The sequence below is a fragment of the Macaca fascicularis genome, chromosome 9, assembly GCF_037993035.2.
Source record: "Macaca fascicularis isolate 582-1 chromosome 9, T2T-MFA8v1.1".
NCBI classification, from domain to species: Eukaryota; Metazoa; Chordata; class Mammalia; order Primates; family Cercopithecidae; genus Macaca; species Macaca fascicularis.
Genome location: NC_088383.1, coordinates 114,279,531 through 114,303,976, shown reverse-complemented (window position 1 = coordinate 114,303,976; position 24,446 = coordinate 114,279,531). Strand labels below are relative to the sequence as shown.

The following is a 24,446-nucleotide window of genomic DNA, read 5'->3' as shown; positions in this document are numbered from 1 at the left end:
CAGAGTTGAGAACAGGATAGTAGTCCTATTCACCACTCTTCTGCCCTAGTCCTAACTTACATTCTTAGCCTTATTATCCAGTTTTGCAGCAAATGATATTCAAATCTCCAACAATCAAGAAAGCCATCAGTTGTGAATAAGTCCTCTCATTAACTGAGCAATGAATCCTACAAGGCAGGGATCATGACTCCTGACCTTTGGAAATCGCTGGTCCTCATCTCACAAAGAGTGTGTCCTGCATATATGTTGTAGATACCTCGGCAACATATCTTTTGTAGGACAAAAGATCTAGACCCTTCTATGACAGTCTTTCCAGCTTGCATTTCCTTCCATTTGTGGTAGGTGTCTTTGTCTAATGAGAACCCCAAACACATTGTGAGGCAGACATAACACAGGGGACAACAAATAGCTGATTGTGGTATACATCTCTTATAACCTCAATCTCTAGGTTGGAGGTAGGTTTGGAAGCTTCCTGTTGACCTATGTCATTTTCCCAAGGCCTTTTCCACCACACTCAATGATTGTAGGGAGAGTGGGCAGAGGCAATTAACTGAGTGGGAAGGAGCATCACAGAACAATTTTCAGGGCTTACCATGAACTGCAATCTCTTTTGTGTCCTGGATAAGGGCATTCCCAGCAGCCACCTGGACTGTGATGGTGTTGGTTCCCTCTGCAACGAATGTGAAGGAAATGCTGCTGTCCAAAGTGATGAGAGGCTACAAGAAGAAGTAACAATACTCATTCAGTCTTGTGTGGGATATCAACTTTCCTTCCTTTCCTGAAATTCTCAGACTGTCATCCTAACTTGCAAAAGAAAACAAACAAACTTTATACAGTTTCTTAAAACCATGATTACTCTTCCAGTATCTAGGAAGAGTATTAGTATACTTCAAACATGTTATAAACTGTTAAATTCTAGAAATAAGGATAAGACTGGGCATCCTGGATTTTGCATGTCATTCTGCTCCTTCTCCTGGGGCACAGTAGAAACAGCTTTGGTAACCTGTTCCTGTGGGTTTTGGGAATAGGAGATCATTTCCCATCTCCTCCAGTATCTGGTGTCACTTATATTTTCATCCTATATTCCACTGGATTATGAGACCTTTCTGAGAAGTGATCACATAGTTATTTACTTCTGTAGTGCCCACCTTAGGCACATTGTCTTTCTTTCTTTCCTTTTTTTGACAGAGTCTCACTCTGTCGCCTGCACAGGCTGGAGTGCAGTGATATGATCTCAGCTCACTGCAACCTCCGCCTCCTGGGTTCTAGCAATTCTCCTGCCTCAGCCTCCCTAGTAGCTAGGATAACAGGTGCATACCACCACACCCAGCTATTTTTTTTGTATTTTAGTAGAGATGGAGTTTCACCGTGTTGCCCAGGCTGATCTCGAACTCCTGAGCTCAGGCAATCCACCCACCTCGGCCTCCCAAAGTGCCAGGATTACAGGCGTGAGCCATTGCGCCTGGCCACACATTGCCTTTCATAGAGCAGAAAATATACATAAATTAGATGCGCCATCAGATTACTGACTTTTTATATTATTATATCTGTGGTTTCCATTGCAAGGCATTTTTACCACTTTTAATAGGTTAGAAAATACACAAACATACATATTTGTGATCATTTATTAATCTTTTTCTCTTTCTGTTTTTTCCCTGAATAATCATAACAGATAGGAATTTCTCAAGGATGAAGAAAGAAATAGAATGCAGATATACCTCAGAATTCACAAAGGATTGGTTCCAGGACTCCTGTGTATACAAAAATCCATACATACTCCAATCCCATTGTAGGCCCTCCATATCTGCAGGTCTTGCATTCTGCAAATGTTATATTTTCAATCTAAGTTTGGTTGCAGATGTGGGTCCTGATGATATGGAGGGTTAACTGTATTTCTTGAAAAAAAAAAAAACCTCACATATAAGTGGACCTGTACATTTCAAACCCTTGTTGTTCAAGGGTCAGCTCTAATTATATATTTTATTTTCCTGGAAAGAAGAATCTTGATTAAAAAGCAGATGCTCATTGGAGAGAAGAGAGTACAAATCTTCAGATTGATGAGTCATTATTCAGTGGGCATCTTACAGTCAGTGCCCTCTCAAATTCTCTGTTGTTTGGAAAGTAAGATGTAACAGCTGAAGGCTGATCTAAGGCAGCTGATAAAGAGATATCACAGGGGCAGATGAGCAGACTCCCTCTCCTCTCTTTGTGTCAGGATGACAGCAGGATGGAGAGTAGTAATGTAGCCAGTTGCGGAATGCACAGAGCTGCCCTTTAAGTGGGGCAGGACAGTCCTTCACAGCATACCCATGTATGGCCTGGATGCATGCGTACAAAATCCTGCAGAGGCTCCCACCCGCAGCTTTCAGATGGTGTCCCTACTGTAATAATGAAATTCCTTTCTAGCTCAGAATTTTCAACTGAGCCTTTGAAACAATAACTTAATTTCTTCTGCTTTAAAATTCTATAGCTCTGTTTTATGATCAGGTTGATGGCTGGAGCTGGGCAGGATTACAGATACTGTCCTAAGCATCTGACATATTTTATTTTCTATTTGGTAAATGAAAGAAGAAAGGGAGTATGGAAAGAGATATACTGCTTCCCTTAACTAAGGACAAACCTCAGAGTTCAGGCATTTTTTCCCATACTTATGACTGGGTGATGACACTTACGTGGGTGTGACCTTCTGAATTAATCGATGAATGAAGTGTAAATAAGTTCTGACATGCATATAAAATCCAAAGGGTCAACAGAGGCTGTTTATGGTCCTGTTTGGAGAAGGGAGCTAAAGTCAAGCTGGGCTGAGCATAGCAAATGTCAATCAGGGCCATGGAATAAGGGAATAACAACATGTGTGGCACAGAGTCACCATTTCTAGTATAATTAGAACAGTGACTTGAAACTCACTCTGTTACTGTTTGAATCAATATCCTGAGGCAAAGTTTGTCCCCATTCTGGCCCTTACTTCTTTATCTGTTAAATGAGTGGTTTGGGTTAGGTGATCTGGTGATCTGTGAGGACTCATTCAGCAATCAGAATCTGTTGCATTGACAAATGGATTTAGGCAAAATTTCTAGTTTCTACTGGTCAGCCCATCAGGTCTTATCTGACAGAAAACCTTCAATCACTTCATTACCTTTGCTACATTCTTTAAAAAGAAAATGAGATATCTCTAAACACCCAACAGAATGGCTATATATATACAATTATATATATATATACACACATCTCATTAGAGATATATAATATCATAATATATATTATATATATGATAATACCAAGTAATATTGAAGATGCAGGACAATTAGGACTCATAGAATTTTGGTGGAAAAGTAAAATGGTAGAACCATTTAGGAAAATGTTTAGTTTTGTAAGAAATTGCAAGAACTTTTTCCAAAGTGGTGTGATAGTGACAGGAGGCAGCCAAATGCCCAGGCAGATAGGGGCGGGTACCCAGTGAAACCCCACCTCCAAGCCAAAGACAGTTTAAAGCCTGAAAGCCAAGTTACAAGTTAAATCTTTGGACTGGATTGAAAACTTGTCTTCCTGTTTGGCGCGCTTTCTCTGATTGATCCCTATCCTTCATCTATTTTACATATACCTACCCTTTCCTAGTTGGTTTTCTACACTGTCATGCCCACCTTTGAGTGGTGTCTTCACTTGATCCTTTTTTGCATATTCACAAATCAATCAGCACACAATCCCCATCCTGTGTCTGTAAAGACCCCAGACGCAGTTGGTAGAGAAGAAGACGGCCTGACTTCTGGGAGGAGACAGTCTGACTTGAAGTCAGGGAGGAGATGATCTGCCCTTCCTGTCCGCTCTCCAGCTCCCCTCTCTGCTGAGAGCTGTTTTCATTGCTCAGTAAAATTCTCTGCCTTCACCATCTTTCAACTGTCCATGTGACCTCATTCTTCTTGGACTGCAGACCCACCGAGTGTGGGTTCCCAGAAAGACTGTCACACTGGCCCTTATTCGCAGCACAGAGGGCAGCTGCCCCACATGACAAGGCAAGGGGCCAACTGAGCTGCTAACACGCCACTGTCCACAGATGGTGGAGCTAAAGGAGCACCGTAATACCCCCTCTGAGGCTTCAGGGTTGCAAGCACCCTCACCTGGGGCTGCTGTGTTCCCCCTGAGGTGACACACCTGGTCTGGCCATGGGCCCTCCATGGAGCTTGCTCCTGTGTCACCACCCGGAGAGTCTGGCCAGACCCCGCACTCACTCGCTCACATGCTCCCTCCCACAAGGGGTTGAGCACTGTGGGCCAGTAGAGGGAGTGCCCCTGTTGCGAGTTCAGTGAAGGGGCCAAGAAAAATCCTCCATCGATTGTACCGTATGTATATTTTATGATTTGGCAACTACAACCCTAAGAATTTAGTCAAGAGAAAACAAGGACACAAGTATACAAACAAAAAAATAAATGTTCATAGTGGCTTATTCATAGCAGCCCAAAATAGGAAACAGCCCAGGAATTCATTAGCAGGAAATTTAGTAGGAAATAAATAAATACTGATATATATGTATAATTGGTGTTTGTGTATGTATGTGTGTATGTGTGTGTATAATCAGTATGGATAAATCCCCAAACCAGCAGATCTAATTTATGATGAAAAAATAGAATAGTGGTTGGTTCTGGAGACTGGGCTGGAGATAGACTGAGAAGGGGGACTGGGCTGGAGATTGACTGAGAAGGGGCATGAGAGGACTTTCAGAAAGTTTGGATTACACAGGTGAATGTCTTTCCAAAACTCAGTAAGTACACACTGTTGAATTTTGCATTCCATTGTTGATAGGATTTATACCCCTACAGGGGTAAAAGTGTAAAGAAATATTCAACTATAGTTAACGATTCACAAGTTGAATCATTTAGGACAAAGAATATAGGTGTCCTAAATTTACTTTGAAATGAATAAAACGTCAATATAGACTAATAGATGTATACAGAAGGATGGACAGATAGACATGTGATAGAGCAAGCATAGCAAATGTTAATGGTGGACCACAGGTAGTGTGTATGTGGATGTTCACTGCACAGCTCTTTCAGCTTCCCGTCTTGTTTTATTGCCTTCAACTATTTCTCATCTTTTCCCACCTATGACCATCAGGCATTTTTCTCCCTTAATAGTTTTCTCTTTAGAGAATCTTCACTACTTCCAGCTCATCTTCTTCAGCTCTCAGTAGTATACATGGCCCTCTCTCCTTTTTCTGCCTTCTCTTCTTAAGATTCACTGGGTTGGTGCTGTCCTGGGCAATGGAATCTCTTTTGAGAGGAATGGAATTCCTCCTGTCCTAGCAGATTTGATCTTGTCTCCATCTGGCTATTTCCCTAGGAGATCCAGGGCCCAGCAAGGGTGCAGGGATGCAGGGCAAAGGGAATGCCATCTGAAGTAAGAGAGTATGTGCCCTCCTGCCAGCCAGTCAGGGCACTGAGCCACAGCAAACAAACTGTGCTGAATGGGAACACTTGGTCCCCAGGTGGCAAGCCACAGACTCTTGTGTTGGGGAAATGGCAGGAGCTAATTTTGTTTTCCAAATTGCTTTTGTTTCTCATCAGCTGTTATGGCAGCATGGTTGATTTTACCTTCCTTGCAAAGCTGGAACACTCAACAGGATTCTTGAGTTCTTCATCAGCCACTGATATCTGGTGCCCAATGCTAAATTAAATCAAGTATTTTAAGGTTCATTTACTCAAATATATTAGACAAGCAGACACATTTATTAAGCCAGACCTCTGTTAATTCCAGCAAATTGGCCTTTCAGAGCCCCACAAATCCAACAGGCAGCTGATTGACTTCTCTGTCTCTGTGCTTCATCCAATCTACAGAGCCAGCCCACAGCAAGGCCCCTTAGAAAAATACCTCATGCCCTGCCTAGGCTGTGAGCTACATCCCTCCCCACAGAGAATCCCTCATGTGCGACAGGTCACATATTATCCACTGAGCCTGGCAAGAAATCGACAAAGCTCTGTGTGACTATTTAGTTATGAGATTTCCACTTGACTAATGGAACTAAGCAAGCTGCAGGGAAATCTTGGATGCAGCCTACATCAGTTTCCCAGACACAGTAAGTCAAGTTAATAGTGTACATTCTAAAATCTCCGCAATTTAAAATGCATACCTTGATAACAGCTGCCAGTCCCAAATTGGACAGATTATGCAGTCACTATGCTTGCCTTATTTAAAACCTTCAGCAGATTATATAGTAATGTGTGCAAAGTGCTCATCGTATGAAGCACAAAGCCTGGATATATAATTATGGATCTACCACGTTTAGAACTATATAAAAAAATCTTAAAGAAATAAGCAAAGAAGCAAAGAAATAAAGCAAAATACTATCTATAGCTACTAGTTGTAAACTAAAACTAAACTAGTGATATAAGATAGAACCAAATTCATGGTTCTATTCACTAGTTTGGTTTAAAACTAAACTAGTAGCTATGGATGCTAAAGCAAAGAAATGAAGCCAAACAGTATAGTAAACTAGTAATTTAAAGCTAAACTAATAGTTATAGATACTATTTGGCTTTATTCCTTTGTCTTTGTGTGTTTTTAAAGGAGAAAAATGACTGGTGGTAATAGGTGGGAAAAGATGATAAATAGTTAAAGGTAGTAAACCAAAACTCCCATACTTTTATGCCTATGGGATTAATGTGAATATTCACAGGTTAGAAAAGCACTTTTCCTCAAATACAGATACATTAACATACACAGGTAAATACATCCAAAACCTCTTTGACAGTATCTGTCTAAAGTATCACTGTCCATGAATCTGGTTCTATCTTATATCACGCTACCCTAAATCAGAATTTTTGTGACAAAAGCAAAAGCATCAATTTTTATCACTCAAAGCCATCTATCTTCCTCACCTTTTAGCATTTTCTCCAACTTCTGCCCAAATGAATCCTTTAATTTTGGCTGAATTAGTTTAACATCCCCAAAGCCTAACCTCTACACAAAAATCCCTCTCTTTCCTCTCTGCCTCAATTCTACTGCTCCTTCTATGCCAGCTTAGGCTCAACTTTATATATGACTCACCCCATGACCAACAATGTCTACATATCCATCACTCCCTAGGCTGCTTGACTCAGCCAGTAATTTTACATTCCTATTGCATACCTGCTTTTATCTATTCTTGAATTTTACCCTCATATTCTCGAATAGATTACATGTTTTTTGAAAGCAATAAATGGAATTTACACTGCTTTGTATTCCACACAACATGTAGCTCAAACTATAGGCTCGTAAAAAGATCCACAAAAGTACTGATGGAATTTCACATTGCCCACTGATAGATTTGTAGGCACATATGCCTACAGTTGGATTTCAGAAATTCTTGCTCTTTTCTATTTGCTTATACAACATATTTGTTTGTCACTTATTGCATATGTGCTCATTGTGCTTTCTTACTGGGGATATAATCTCCTTGAACGTAAGGAGAATGTCATATGTGTTTTTCTATCCCTAATATCAGCAAGCAAAAGTCTGATTATAAAGGCAGGACGCCATATCACTCTTATCAGTAGGATGACTTCATTTAACTACTTACATAGTAACCTGGTCACACAAACACAAACACATAAAAACAGCCATAAACATCACCTTCCAAGGTTATTTCCTTAATTGTATTCTCTGTAAAATGGGATAATTTCTATTTCATCAGTGATGTTCTGATAACAATAAAATAATGTGTATGAAGAGACCAGTACATAATGAGTACCAGAAATATATACTCAAAATTAGTATTAGTTCCTTTTACAGGTCAGTTGGCTAGTCAAAGGGAACCAAATAGCTCTAAAATCGCAGCACTCGCCATATACGTAGGGACATTCATGCATTTGCCAGCCAAATATAGTGCTCATTGGATCAACTACTGGGGACCATGGCCATCTTGATGTGTTTCTGGCATGGTGTTAGCAAATAGCACTGCACTGAAAAGTCACCTCTTTCAAATGGACCAAGTAAACATTTTTAGAAATTGGAGTGTAACCTGTGGAACCAAGTCAGATTTTTAACCTAAATACAAATGTTATTTATGCAAATGATGAGCACAACAGTGACTAATACTTCCAAATGCTCGGTTGTGTTCTAAACACTTTCTATGCCTTTCTTTACTTAATCCTTGCAGCAATACTTGATCATAGATACTACTGTTATTACTCAGACATTACAAACAATAAAACTGAGACTCAAAGAAATTAAATGCTTTGACTTGACTAACGGCATACAGCAAAGAAGATTCGGTCTGGACTCTAACCTAGGTTTGTCTTGTTCTGCAACCACTCTATTCTACCGCCTCTCATGTATTGTCATTCTCTTGGTTCTTTGGGAACAAAACCACCTAGTAAGACCTCTGGGACCCGGGTATTCATGCAGCATTTCATGTTCAAGGTTTTGGATTAAAAATTCCTAACCAAGGGAATACCTCTCGTCACCATTAATTTAAAAACATAAAACTATAATGCCAATATGTAATTTAAAAATGCCCTCTCGTAATATGGCATAATATATATGAGGTAGGTATTAGATAGATAGATTGATTGATAGATTATAGAAGTGGAGTGACAGAGAGATACACAGTAGATTTCAAATAATAACTAAGTCATGTTCATATGTTACATATTATAGTATCCTTGCTTTACAGAAATTGATACAAACTCAAATTAAGTGACTCATTCAATTTAACACAGATATTATTGCAGAAGTATAAACTAGAATCACCAATTGCTTTGTTCATTTATTTGTTTTTAATCAAATACCTATTAGACACTGCATGGCATTTCAGGTCTTAGAAACAGCACTCAAAGAAAAAAATAGGGCTGTAGAGAAATGTTGTGTCTTCCGTTCCTCGCAGGCTGCTGACTAAATCACTGTGTTGGTAACAGTCAAGAACTGCCCTTCTTGCACATAGAAGTTTCTTAGAAAGGATCATCAGGTAAATGAGCTACAACAAGAAAGAATTCTCTGACTTGACAGCCAAATCCTCATATCTGCACAGGAGAAATGAACTTAAAATCCTCCTCTTTCTAACTTCTCCCTGAACAATTTTCTCTTTTTCCTTCACTGTGTATATCTGCTGGTCTTTGAGGCGCAACTTTAGATTATGTAACCTCCAGGAGATAAACACCTCTAGTGGTGCAGCTAAGGCATGTGGGGCTGGGGAGAGTGCATGATAAATGGGAATTAGTAGACCCAGTTTTGAGGTCTGGCTCTGCAACTAACCAAGTGTTTGAATTTGGGATGTTCATCTCAGACAGGGAGCTTAACTTCTCTAATGTACCAAACAGGGCTTTTATTAAATGACCTACCCTTCTATTTTCCTGGTGAAGAATAATCCCAGAAATGCAAATGCATTAGTCATCTACACTGAAAAATTAATTTGAAAATATGAGGCACAAATAATGCAAAAAGAAAAGGGTTCCTTGGTCCATAAATCTTGCTCTATATTTTACCAAACCATGCTAAATATAAGTTCTAATAATATCATAAAAAGAATCCATTTATTGAGTACATAGTGTGTGCCAAGCAAATAGTATAGTTTTACTATATATTTATGCCATACAATAGCATAGTTTTCACAACAATAAAGTTGAGATAGGCATTATTCTTTCCACTTTACGGTGAGCCAATTACAGTTTAGGACAGATAATTTTATCAAGCTCTCACACAACTAAGAAGTAGCAGTTCTGGAAATTTAACCCATGAAACCCTAAATCCAAGGTCCATGTTCTCTCCACTGTATCATGCTGCCTCCCTAAAAAAGATCGGGGATAAGTTATCTCCCATTTACGCAGGAGTAAGGGTGGGGTGAAGTTCTCTTCGGTTGTTATCGACCAGAAACTGAATATTTATTTCCCTTCTCTTTAGATATCCAACATTTCCAACTCTGATGTTGTACCTTACTTAAATTATGTTTTTTAACTGAAAGCTTTCTCTAGGATAAGCAATGCCAATCACATTATGAGTTTTCCAAAAAAAAAAAAGAGTTTTCAAAACACACACACACACACACACACACACGTCTGAGAGTTCAGAACTCCATGAGTATTCATAGGAAGCCCCCTTGACTTCGTGAATTTTATCATCAGTAAGTGACTACGTACACCCAGCAAATGTTAAAGAACATTGCCCATAGGGTTATAGCAGGGGAGGGGGAAAATAATTATTTTGAAATACACATCAGAGCACTATGTTCTTTTTAACAAGGTCTGCTCTCAGAAGAAACTTATAAATCAGAGCCTAAACTGCAGGGGTTTTATAGTCCAACTAAGCTACGGGCAGTAAAATGTACAACGCCAGCCCACTTTATCCTTCCATGTGGGAGAATATAGATACCTACCTACAGCCCACTCTAAATAATCTAACCATCCTGAGGGATCAGGAGAGGGAGAACAAACAGAAACACCTGTAAATGCCTGAGACCTAATGATAGGTTGATAGAAAGCTTCCCCTCCTTCCACATCTTACCACCACATGACTAAAGACTTATTTACAGCCATTCCTGTCACCCAGTATATCATGTCCAGTTATGAAGAAAAAAATTACGAGGCATATTAAAGGGAAAAAACATAGAAGACACACAGAAGGCATCAGAGTCAGATATAACAGGGATGTTGCAGTGACCAGAGCAGAAATTTCAAACAAATTTAATTAATGTGTTAAAAGATTTAATGGATAAGGTAGACAGCAGCCCAAAACTGATGAGCAATGTAAACAGAAAGTTGAAAATTCTGAGAAAGAAAAGAAATGCTAGAGATCAAAAACACTGTTCTTGAAATTTAAAAATGCCTTTGATGTGTTTATTAGTAGACTGAACACAGCTTAGGAAGAATCTCTGAGCTTGAGAACATCTCAGTAGAAAATGCCAAAACTGAAAAGCAAAAAGAACAAAAAGTTAAAAAAAAGAAAAAAGAAAAAAGAAAAGAATATCCAAGAATGAGGAACAACTAAAAATGGTATAAATGCATGTAATGTGAATAACAGAAAAAGAAACAGAAAAAAATCTGAAATAATAATAACTGAGAATCACAGCAAAGTAATGTCAGACACCAAACCACAGACACACAAAAATCAGAGAACACTGAGATAGATAAATGCTGAAAAATCTACACCTAGATGTATCATTTTCAAACTACAAAAAAAAAAATCAAAGATTAAGAAAAAAAATCATGAGAAAAGCTAGAGGAAATAAACACCTTACTTATAAAGGAGAAGAGGTAAGAATTATGTCCAACTTCTCCCCAGAAACCATGTAAGCAAGAAGAAAGTAGACAGACATATTTAAAGGGTTGAGGGAAAAAAACTCCACCAATCTAGAATTCTGTACCCTGCAAAATTATCCATCAAAAGTGAAGAAGAAAAGAATGTTTTCTCAAACAAAGCAAACATTAAGAAACTTGTCAGTAGATCTGTTTTGCAAAAATCATTAAAGTTTCTTCAGACAGAAGGAAATATGGGTCAGAAACTTGAACCACATGAAGAAAGGAAGAACACTGAAGAAGAATAAATGAAGGCAAAATTGTTTGACCCAGCAACCCCATTACTGGGTATATACCCAAAGGATTATAAATCGTTCTACTATAAAGACACATGCGCATGTATGTTTATTGCAGCACTATTCACAATAGCAAAGGGTTGGAACCAACCCAAATGCCCATCAATGGTAGACCGGATAAAGAAGATGTGGCACATATACACCATGGAATACTATGCAGCCATATAAAAGGATGAATTCATGTCCTTTGCAGGAACATGGATGAAGCTGGAAACCATCATTCTCAGCAAACTAACACAAGAACAGAAAACCAAACACTGCGTATCCTCACTCATAAGTGGGAGTTGAACAATGAGAACACACGGACATAGGGAGGGGAACATCACACACTGAGGCCTGTCAAGGGGGAATGGGGGGCTAAGGGAGCAATAGCATTAAGAGAAAATACCTAATGTAAATGACAGGTTGATGGGTGCAGCAAACCACCATGGCACGTGTATACCTATGTAACAAACCTGCATGTTCTTCACATGTACCCCAGAACTTAAAGTATAATAAAAAAAGAAAGAAAACTATTATTCCCAATTGACTTAACAGAAAATATTTCCTCAACATAATAATACCAACATATATCTTATGTATGTTTATATACAAGTTAAATGAGTGACAACAGTGAGAGAAGAGGCGAGAGACAAGAATTTATAATTATTTTTACTAAAAGTCACTCTCACTACTATTGAAGCCATATAGTGTTATTTAAAATGGGTTTCGATTGGTTGTAAATGTATATAGCAAATTCTAGGGCACTCGCTTGAAAAAGTTTTCTTTAAAAGTATGAGTGATAAACAAAAAAAGAAATAAAATCAATAAGGACATAGTTGATTTTAATAATGCCATCAATCAACTGGACATAACTAACATCTATAGATTGCTTTATCAGACAACAGCAGAATACACATTCTTCTAAAGCCCAAATAGAACATCCACTGAACTAGACCACATCCTGGGCCATAAAACACACTTTAACCAATATGAAAGAATAGACATCATACAATGTCTGCTCTCAGATCACAATTGAATTGAGTAATAAATAATTAACAGAAAGATAAGTAGAAAGTCCCAAAATAAATGGAGATTAAACAAGACACATCTAAATAACACATTAGTCAAAAAACAAATGTCAAGAGAAACTAAAAAGTATTTTCAACTAAATGAAAATTAAAAAAAAAACTAACATTTGTGGGATGCAGCAAAAGCAGTACTTAGAAGGAAATTTATAGCATTGAGTGTATATATTAAAAAGAAGAAATATCTAGAATCAGTCATCTAACCTCCCATCTCAGGAAACAAGGAAAAAAAAAAAAAAAACTCCAAGTTAAGCAAAAAAAAAGAAATAATAAAAACTAGAACAGAAATCAATGAAATTGAAAATAGGAAATCAATAGAGAAAAACAAGTAAAAAAATCTGGTTCTTTGAAAATATCAGTAAAGTTGATAAGCCTCTAGCCAGGCCAATTAAGAAAAAAGAGAAGGGACACAAATTACTAATATCTGATATGAAAGAGGGGACATCACTACAAATCTTATAGATATTAAAATGATGACAAAGGGGTAATATAAACACTTCTATGGCAACAACTTTGATGACCCAGTTGAAACAGATCAATTTCTTGAAAGACACAATCTGATAAAACTCACACAGGATGAAAAACTGTATTTGAATATAACTGTACCTATTAAATAAATTGAATCAGTAATTAATAACTTTGCTAAAGAGAAAACACTAGGTCCAGATGGTTTTACTAGCAAATTCTACTAAACATTTAAGGGAAAAATTATGCCAATTTTCCACATTATTTTTCAGAAAATAGAAGAGGATAGAATATTTTCTAACTCATTTAATCAACCAAATACCAAAATCAACCATCAACCAAATACCAAATACCAAATATAACCAAATACCAAAATCAGGTAAATATATTACAAGAAAGGAAAACTAAAGATCAATAATTCTCAGAAACAAAGATGCAAAAATCCTCAATAAAACATTAGCAAATTGAATCCAATCATGTATAAAAAATTATACTCCATGACCAATATCAGAATTTATCCCAAGGCTGGTTCAACGTTTAAACATCAATTAATGTAATCCGTCACATCAGCAAACTAAAGAAAAAATAACATGATCATATTAACCTATGCAGAAAAAGCATTTAACACAATCCAACACCCATTTGTAACAACTCTCAGTAAACTAAGAATAGAGGGGAACTTCCCCAAGATGATAAAGAATATCTACAAAAAAACCCTATAGCAAACATCATAATTAATGGTGTGAAATTGTAAGCTTTCCCACTAAGATCAGAAACAAAGCAAGGATGTTCCCTCTCACCACTTCTTTTCAACATTGTACTGGAAGTCCTGGCTAATGCAATAAGACAAGAAAATAAACAAAAGTTAAACTGATTGGGAAAGAGGAAAGAAAACTATTTGTTCATAGCTGATATGACTGCTTATGTAGGCATCTAAGAGAATCAACAACAAGCAAAAATCTCCTAGGACAAATACATAATTATAGCAAGGTTACAGGTTACAAGGTTCATATATAAGAATTGATCACTTTCCTATATACCAGCAATGAGCAAGTGTGATTTGAATTAAGAACACGATACCAAGGAGCTTCAAGATGGCTGACCAAAGGCAGCTTGTACTCGTCTTCTCCACAAAGAAGAACCAAAAATAGTGACTAGACAATCACACTTTGAATAGGTCATCTAAGAAAGAATCCTGGAGTTCAACAGAGAAGTAACAGGAAGCACATAAAGCAGTGAAGGACATGGAAGCAAGGCAGTCTGCTTGGCCAGGATCGGCTGGGGGTTTGGAGAGATTGCCCAATGTGGATAGGGACTCCCCAATATAAGAAAAGGGTAAGTGAGAGACCTCCAGAAGTCCACATCCTTACCATGGACTCCTACGATCCTAGCCACTGGAGAGCCCCTTGACCATCGTGGGCCCTGAAACTGAAATAAGAAGCTCCCTGTAGACTGCAATGTCAGTGCTCCAGACAGGGAGCTCACACTGGCTTCCACACATCCCAAGTCCAAAGCAGCTGCAGCAAGGTGCCATTTTGAGAACCCAGATTCCAACAGACTTCACCCTGCTCTGAGGCCCAACAGTGACTACATCTCCTTATTCCTGGAGCCCTACTGACATCCCCCACAGGCAGTCACCACTGCACCTAGCTGCTGCTGTGAGGACTGAGGCACAGACCACTGGTAATGATCATACTTGCCACCATCAGCAGAGCCACTGTGCATTTTCTTGCACCCAGACAGAGACCCTCTCCCCACCCACAGCTGCCATTACTGAGGGCTGCTGCCATGGGCTGGGACGTGAGTGAAGTGTAGGCTGCGAGTGAAGTCGAGGCTAAGATATGAGTGAAGCACCAGTTGCAATGAGGTGGCTGAAGTGCAAGTGAAATATAAGCTACTGCCACCTAGGCTAAGATACAAACAAAATATGTATTTCCCACCCACCTGACTATGGCTGCCACTAAAAGCAACCCTGCCCTCCCTGGTAGCAGGGTTGCAGCACAACCACTCCCATTCCCCAACCTAAGCATCCCACCTGGGGTTTGGAGATGGCCCCACCACTGTCTACCACAGCCACTACCTGCACACAACATCAGGGGGCCTGAGAGTAGGACTTCTTAGCCTGGCTCTGCCCTCCCCTGAAGCCAGAGGACTCAATCTGAGAGTCTGAGGGTCTGGGGATCACACTGCCTAGTCTACTACAACCAGTAACTCAGCACTCCTCCTAGACACCTGAGGTTGGGCCCACCACCCTGCCACTACCACCAGGTTGGGCCCACCATCCTGCCACTACCACCAGAGCTGGCACCCATCTGTATTCACTAATTGTAGATATGAAGACTAAACCACTAAGCCCATTGCAGCCACCACTAACATTAGTGGAAACTGCTCGAGACCCAGAGGGTTATCCTGCCACTGCTACTACCATCACCTACACCACAACTCCTGCCCAAGGGGCACAGAACCCACTCACCACCTGGTGCACCACTACACCTACCAGCAAGACACTTGGAGGCTCAGAAATCAGTGCAGTTGGGCCTTCTAACACCAAGGCCAACATACACCACCCTGAGGCCCCTAAATAGGCATAAGCAGCCTACTGCTGCTACCTTAGGACCCCAAACCCTGGCCCACCTGGCATCCCAGTCCCTAGCAAAAAATTTCCACAGTCTTCACTAATAACTGCCCCCAACACAGCAAGGGAATCACAGCTGCCACTGATTCTATTTAAGGCAAAATAAATCATACAGACGCTATACTAATGCATGCACCCAGAATCAAAGCCAAAGTGCCCTACTCAACCAACACTATAAAAACACCTTCAGGAAAAAGTCCCTCCCAACAAAAGCAAATTCAAAAAATTGGAAGACGTGATCATTACACCAGCTGCACAGATATCAACGTAAGGACACAGAAAACATGAAAAAGCAAGAAAAAGTGACAACTCTGAAGGAATACAATAATTCTCCAGTAACAGATCCCAATCAAACAAAACAATTATAAAATCCAAGAAAAGGAATTCAAAATATTGATTTGAAAGAAGCTCTGTGAGATAAAAAGAGAATTCAAAAATGCAAGGAAAAGAAATCAGAAAACCAATTCATGATATGAATGAGAAATTTACCAAAGAGACACTATTAAAAAAAATGCAGACAAATTCTGAACAGAAGAACCCACCAAATGAAAGACAAAATACGTTTGAAAGCTTTAATAGACTAGATCAAGGAGAAGAAAGAACCTCAGATCCTGAAAACAGGTCTTTGGAAATAACCCACTCAGATAAAAATTTTAAGGGAATAATTTTTTTAAATGAGCAAAGCTTATGTGTTATATAGAACACCATAAAAGGAGCAAATATTCAAATTGCTGGTATGCCAGAAGATAAAAAGAAAATGAAAGAATTACAAAATCTATTTAACAAAATAATTGTGGAAACTTTTCCCAAGTCTAGCAAGAGATTTAGATATTCAGATTCAGGAGGCTCCGATAGTTCCAAAAAGATGAAAAGCAAAAAGATCTTCCTTATGCCACATTATAGTCAAACTTTTAAAAGTCAAAGACAAATACAGAATTCAAAAAATAGGCAAAGGAAAATGTCTAGTTACTTATAAATGAACCCCCATTCAACCAAGAGTGGATTTGCCATCAGAAATCTTACAAACTAGGAGAGAATAGGATGATATATTCAAACAGCTGAAAGGAAAATACTGTCAACCAAGAATATTATACCTAACAAAGATATTCTTCATAAATGAAGAATTGAAATATTTCCCAGACAAGCAAAAGTTGAGAGAATTCATCACCACTAGATTTGCCATATTAGAAATTCTTAAGAAAATTCTGTGAAAGAGAAATAAAGAATGAAGAAAGCAAGAGGGAAAGAGAGAGAGAGAAAGAGCAAGAAAGAAAGAGCAAGAGAAAAAGAAAGAAAGAAGACAAAAAAGAGAGAGAGAGAGAGAAGGAGTGAAAGAAAGAAGAGAGACAGAGAAAGAGAAAGAGAGAAAGAAAGAAAGAAACAACAAAAGAAAGAGAAAGAAAGGAGGGAGAGAGTGAGGGAGGGCAGGGAAGGCAGGCAGGCAGACACGTGAAAATATAAAAACCACTGGTAGAACAAACAGAGCCGGGCGCGGTGGCTCAAGCCTGTAATCCCAGCACTTTGGGAGGCTGAGACGGGCGGATCACAAGGTCAGGAGATCGAGACCATCCTGGCTAACACGGTGAAACCCCGTCTCTACTAAAAAATACAAAAAACTAGCCAGGCGAGGTGGCGGGCGCCTGTGGTCCCAGCTACTCCGGAGGCTGAGGCAGGAGAATGGCGTAAACCCGGGAGGCGGAGCTTGCAGTGAGCTGAGATCCGGCCACTGCACTCCAGCCTGGGCCACAGAGCCAGACTCAGTCTCAAAAAAAAAAAAAAAAAAAAACAAACAAAAAAGGAAGATAAAAGATTAAATGAAAACAAAACAAAACCACTATGATAAACAGTAAGAGAGAAAGAAAGGGACAAAGGTATACAAAACAACCAGAAATTAATTAATAAAATGATAGAAATAGGCCCTCACATATCAGTAACCTTGAACATAAACAGATTAACTTTCCTCAGTAAAGATACAGCTAATGAAATGGATTTACCACACACACACACACACACACACACACACACACACACACACTGACCACAATATGCTGCCTACAAGGAACTCATCCCACCTGTCATGACATATATAGACTGAAAGTAAAAGGATGGGAAAAATACATTCCATGCAAATGAAAACTGAAAGTTAGTAGGAGTAGCTATATTTATATCAAAGAAACAAACTTTAAGTCAAAAACCATAAAAAAAAACAAAAAAATACAAAGAAGATCATTATATAATGATAACGGGATCAATTCAGCAAGAAAATATCATAATTCTAAACATATATGCACCCAACACCCCAGCACCCAGATATACAAAGCAAATATTAGTAGATCTAAAGGGAGAGATAGAATCCAACACAATAATAGTTGGGAGCTTCAACACTCCACTCTCAGGATTAGACAGATCATCTAGACAGAAAACAAAGAAACATTTCACTTAAACTGCACATTAGACCAAATGGACCTAACAGATATTTACAGAAAATTTTATCCAAGAGCTAGAGAATACACATTCTTCTCATAGCACATGGAACATTCTCCAAGATCTACCATATGTTAGGATACAAAACAAGTCTGAACAAATTTTGTAAAGTTGAAATCATACCGAGTATCTTCTCAGACCACAATGGAATAAATCTAGAAATCAATAACAAGAGGAACTTTAGAAACTGTACAAATACATAGAAATTAAATGATATGCTTCTGAATGTTGGGTCAAGAAAGAAATTACAGAGTAAATTTTAAAAAATTTGAAAAAAAAAAAAAAAAAACAGAAACACAACATACCACAACCTATGAGATATAGCAAAAGCAATGCTGAGATGTAAGCTTATAGCAATAACTACCTACATCAGAAAAGCAGAAGGATTTCAAATAATACAATCTGCAACTCACGGAACTAGAAAAGCAAGAACAAATAAAACCCCAAATTAGTAGAAGATAAGAAATAATAAAGATCAGAGGAGAACTAAACAAAATAGAGACTAAAAAATAATACAAAAGATCAATAAACCAAAAGGTTGTGGTTTTTTTTGAAAAGATAAATAAAATCAATAAACCACTTGCTAGACTAACCAAGAAAGAGTAAAGACTCAAAATCAGAAATGGAAAAGGAGGCACTGCAACTGATACCACAGAAACACAAAAGATCGTTAGAGACAATTATGAACAACTATATACACTAATAAACTGAAAAACCTAGAGAAAATGGATAAATTCCTAGACACATGCAACCTACCAAGATTGAATCAGGAAGAAATAGAAAGCCTGTACAGGCCAATAACCAATAATGAGATTTAATTAGTAATAAAAAGTCTCCTGAACAAAGAAGTCTATGATCAGATGGCTTCACTGCTGAATTCTATCAAACTTTCAAAGATGAACTAATTTAAACTCTTCATAAACTACTACAAAAAATTTAAGAGGAGGGAATGCTCTCTAACTCATTCTACAAGACCAGAATTACCCTGATACTTAAACCAAACAAGAACTCAACAAAAAAAGAAAACTGTGGGCCAATAGGTTTGATGAATATAGAATCGAAAATTCTCAATGAAATACTAACAAACTGAATTCAACAGCATGTCAGAAAAAAATATACATCAAGATCAAGTTGAATTTACCCCAGGGATGCAAGTATAATTTAACATACACAAGTCAATAAATGTGATACATTGCATCAATAGAGTGAATGACAAAAACACATAGTATCATGTTAATAGATTCAGAAAAAGCATTTGATAAAATTTAACATCGCCAATGATAAAAAGTCTCAACAAACCAGCATAGAAGGAATGTACCTTAATGTAGTAAAGGCTATATGACAAATCCATAGTTAATATCATACTGAATCAGGAAAAGTGGAAAGCCTTTCCTTTAAAGCCTAGGACACGAAGATAAGGATGCCGATTTTCACCACTCCTATTCAATATAGGACTGGAAGTCTTAACCAGAGTAATCAGGCAAGAGAAAAAAAAAATAAAAGATCATCTAAATTTAAAAAGAAAGAGTCAAATTGATCCTCTTTGCTGATGTATATTTAGAAAAACTTAGAGACTCCATGAAAAAACTCTTAAATCTGATCAACAAATTCACTAAAGTTGCAGAATACAAAATCAACATAGAAAAAACAGTAGTGTTACATATCAATTAAAACAAAAACATAAAATACCCAATATCTTGTACTTTAGCACCATCAAAAATGAAATACTTCTGTATAAATTTAATAAAATGTGTATGAGATCCATGTAGGAAAAACTACAAAACTCTGTTGAAAGAAATCAAATAATAACTAAATAGATAGTCCATGTTCATGGATAGGAATACTTAACATCGTGAAGATGTCAGTTCTTATCAATTTGATCTACAGATGCAATCCAATGCCAGTCAAAATCCTAGCAAGTTAGTTTGTAGATATTGACAAAGTGATTTGAGACTATATATGGCAAGGGAAATGACTCAAAATAGTTAACATAAAATTGAAGGAGAACAAAGTTGAAGAATTGACTCTACTCAACTTCAGGATCTATTATAAATTTACAGTAATCAAAACAGGTTGTACTGGTGGAAAAAAACAGGAAAACAGACCAACGGAACCAAATAAGTAGCCCAGAAATAGACCCACATAAGTGTAATCAACTGATTTTTCGCAAAGGAGCAAAGTTAATACAATGGAGCAAAAATGGTATTTTCAACAAATGGTGCTTGAACAACTGGACATCCACATAAAAAAAAAAAAAGAATCTAGGTATAAACCTTATGCCTTTAAAAAATGATCTCAAAATGGATCATAGATCTAAATGTAAAACTCAAAACTATAAAACTCCTAGACGACAACATAGGAGAAAACATGAATGATGTTGGGTTTGGTGAAGTCATTTGAGATACAACACCAAAGACATGATTCATGAATAAAAGAACTGATAAGCTGGACTTCCTTAAAATTAAAAACTTTGTCTACAAAAGACACTATCAAGAAATTGAAAAGATAAGCCACAGAGTGGAAGAAAATATTTGCAGAAGACATATCTGATAAAAGATTATCCAATAATACACAAAGAATTCTTAAAACTCAATAAATAATGGAACAATCCGATTTAAAAATAGGCCACAGACCTTAATAGACAACTCACCAAAGATGTTATATAGTTGGCAAATAAGCATATGAAAACTTTCTCTAAATAATATGTCATCTGGGAAATCCAAATTTAAACAAAAATGTGATACCATGACACGGCTATTAGAATGACCAAAATCCAGAACATGACACCACCAAATGCTAGTGAGGATATGGAGCAACAAGAACTCTCATTCATTGCTGGTGGAAATGCAAAATGGTCCAACCAGTTTGGAAGACAGCTTGGTGGTTTATTTCAAAACGAAACATATTGCTACCATAAGATCCAGAAATCATGCTCTTAGTATTTATCCAAAGTAGTTGAAAACTTATGTCCACACCAAACTTGCCCATGAATGTTTATAGCAGCTTTATTCATTATTGCCAAAACTTAGAAGCAACCAATACGCTCTTCAATGAGTGAATAGATAAATAAACTGTGATACATTCAGACAATGGGATATTATTCAGCACTGAAAAGAAACGAGCTATCAAGACATGAAAAGACATGGAGCAAACTTAAATGCATATTACTTAGTGAAGGAAGCCAATACGAAAACAGTGCATACTGTATGATTCCAACTATATGACATTCTGGAAAAGGCAAAACTACAGAGACAGAAAAAATATCAGTGGTTGCCAAGGATTAAGGAGGAGGCAGGTATGAATAGGTGGAGCACAGAGCATTTTTGGGGTAGTGAAACCCTTCTTTTTGATACTATAGTGGTAGATTCATGTCATTATACATTTATCCAAACCTATGGAATGTACAAAACCATAAATGAATCCCAAAGCAAACTATGGACTCTGAGTGATAATGATATATCAATGTAAGTTCATCTGTTACAACAAATGTAACACTCTGGTGGGGGATGTTGATAATGGAGGAGGCTATACATGTGTAGAAGCAGGGAATATATGGAAAATCTCTGTACCACCTGTTGATTTTGCTGTGAACTTACAACTCCTCAAAAATGAAGTGTTCTTTATAAAATAGGAATAGAGAAGAACATTAAGAACATTAATTTAATTGAGGAATTCTCAGTCAAATTGTTCCCAGCTTCTATCATACAATTGTGGTCATGCTTGACACAGGTGTTGCCATCACCATGGCTGGAAGCAGGGAGTATATGGCCAGTCCAGAGTTTGGCCTCTTTTGTTCCTTTCTTTGAGATGTGGCAACCTCAGTAACTTGCCTAAAAAGAATGCTAGCATTTCTAGAACATCTAGTAAGTATTTATAAGGATTCTTTACCTGTGTTATCTTGCTTAATTTTGACTGCCCTACTTTTATCTAGACAGATAGGGCTACTTAATCTCAGAGATGCTAAGTAACTTCTTTGACATTATATAACCAGTCCAAAGCCAAGATTAAGCAAAATGGAACAAATGAAATTTTAGAAATATTGATTAGAGAAGCAAGAACATGCAGGTTCGTAAAGTTTCTCAAAGTACTTTTTCTTCCTCAGGATTATTTGAACTTCCCTAATAAAGTAATGAACTTGGTATGAAGAGGTAGGTTTTATTCAATTTTGTGGGCTCACAGGTTTATTAAGTACCTCTTATTGCCTGAATTCTCAGTGCCCCCTCAATAGACACATAAAAGCAGGAACATAGGAACATTCAGTACAGATCTAATTTGACACCAATCAGAAAGGGCCGAACCTTTGTGCTATTGCCGAACCACCAGAAATAGGTAAGGGTCCCCAGCTGACTGGGCCACACGACTGCACTGATGTTGACCTCCTTATTTCTTATGGCAACAAATGGAACTCGGAGATGAACATGCTCCACAGGACCTAAGGAAACAGAAAAAAATGACAGTGTTTATATTTCTGGATGTGGGCAAACTGTATTATACCCCTAGATTCTTAACCTTAATTTCTGTTAGCATCCCCTGTAATAAAGGAAGGTTCAGAAAACCATACACATTGGGAGGTGTGCATATGCACTTGAAATGAAGCACTGGGTATAATAGGGAACTCAAATCAAGTTTCAGATTTTTTGAGTGGCATCTGAACTAAATTTACATCTGATAAGCCTAACCACAGATGCTTATGAACCTCTAATACAAGGACAAAGCTGATTTACTAGACACTTAGCCAATAACTGGGAAGATAAACAGCAGTCTATTTTGTTATTGATGATTAGCCTGTATTGTGATTTGGGGTCAACGCATTGTGTGGAGGGCTCTTCCATTATTCCTGATTGTTAATGGGTTTCCATCTCCTTCAACAATCGGCCATTGTGCCTCATCATCTGCAGTACACACTGGGTGTCATTCAGAAACTGGCAAGGCTGTTTTCCAAAAAGGGAAAAGTATATCCCCCTAAATCAAAGGAGACACAAATGTCAGGTTCCCAAATAATAAAAAATCTGCTTGCAGAAAGGTAACCAAGTTTCTCATTTTTTCCCTCAGAAAAATGATAAAAGCAGCATGATATTCTAAACTAGCAAGTAGAATAATATACATGAACACACCCTAGGCAATAAGTGAGGATTTTAGTTTCCAAACTAAAATGAGAAGAGGACAAAGCTGATGAAAAACTGTTAATGTGGGCCGGTGCAGTGGCTCACACCTGTAATCCCAGCACTTTGGGTGGATCACCTGAGATCAGGAGTTTGAGACCAGCCTGGCCAACATGGTGAAACCCCATCTCTCTTAAAAATACAAAAATTAGTTGGGCATGGTGGCAGGTGCTTGTAATCCCAGCTACTCGGGAGGCTGAAGCAGGAGAATCACTTGAATCCAGGAGGTGGAGGATGCAGTGAGCCGAAATCGCACCACTGCACTCCAGCCTGGGTGACAAGAGCAAAACTTCATCTTAATTTAAAAAAAAGGGGGGGTGTGGGCAGTAATGTATCAGTGTTGCATCTGAGAGGTACATAATTTTTTAACACTGCAAGATTTTTTCTTCCTTTTTCCCTCCTTTCCTAACTCCTTTCCTTACTTTCCTTTCTATCTTTGTCTTCCTCCCTCCTTCTTTCTCTTCTTTAATCCTTCCTACATACCCAAATCCAAATAAAATATTTTAATTCTCTTCCTACTATGTCAGAGCACATTTCCTTGGTTTCCACCATCATCAATTTGATGAGAACAAGTAACTGAAGACACTTCTATATGAAGTTCTTAAGCCACAACTGTAGCAAAGACATCTCTTCAGCCTGGATGGCTTGAATTCTTCTTATTGGTGGAGCATTTTTCAGGCCATCTAGCCATCCTTATTGGCTTCCCTGGTAATTCTGGAGACAAGTCAGTTCAAAGGGATGCTTCTCATTTCAACTCTGGCACAAATGTACTTATACGATTTTTTCCTTTATCTTACGAGTCTTAATCCTACACAGACTATTACCTTGTTCTAAAAATAAGGACAACATTTGCTCTGCCTTCCTTATAGTAATAAGAACATATGAAATTGTTACATGGTTGTTTAAAGTACCAATAATTAATGAAAGAATGTCATGATTTCTACCATTACTGCCCACCACCACCACTGCCATCACTGTTTCTGTCTGTCATTGGGTAGAAGTCCCTCTAAGGACTTCAGTGAGCATTCTCCTGAGTCTAATTGGACATATTCTGTGTCACAGGTAATTTTATATTGAAG

At 37.9% G+C, this 24,446-nt stretch overlaps 1 protein-coding gene across 3 annotated transcripts in view; it reads right to left on the bottom strand.

Annotated features, from left to right (window-relative positions):
• Nucleotides 1-24,446, bottom strand: part of SORCS3 (sortilin related VPS10 domain containing receptor 3) — a 621,240-nt gene that overhangs the window by 18,441 nt on the left and 578,353 nt on the right. For all 3 annotated transcript variants that reach the window (XM_005566376.4, XM_074000806.1, XM_045361488.3), the window contains exons 20-21: nucleotides 22,504-22,637; nucleotides 593-716 (exon numbers count right to left, since the gene is read on the bottom strand). In XM_005566376.4, the coding sequence (XP_005566433.1) occupies nucleotides 593-716; nucleotides 22,504-22,637 (258 nt within the window). The remainder of the gene's footprint in view (nucleotides 1-592; nucleotides 717-22,503; nucleotides 22,638-24,446) is intronic.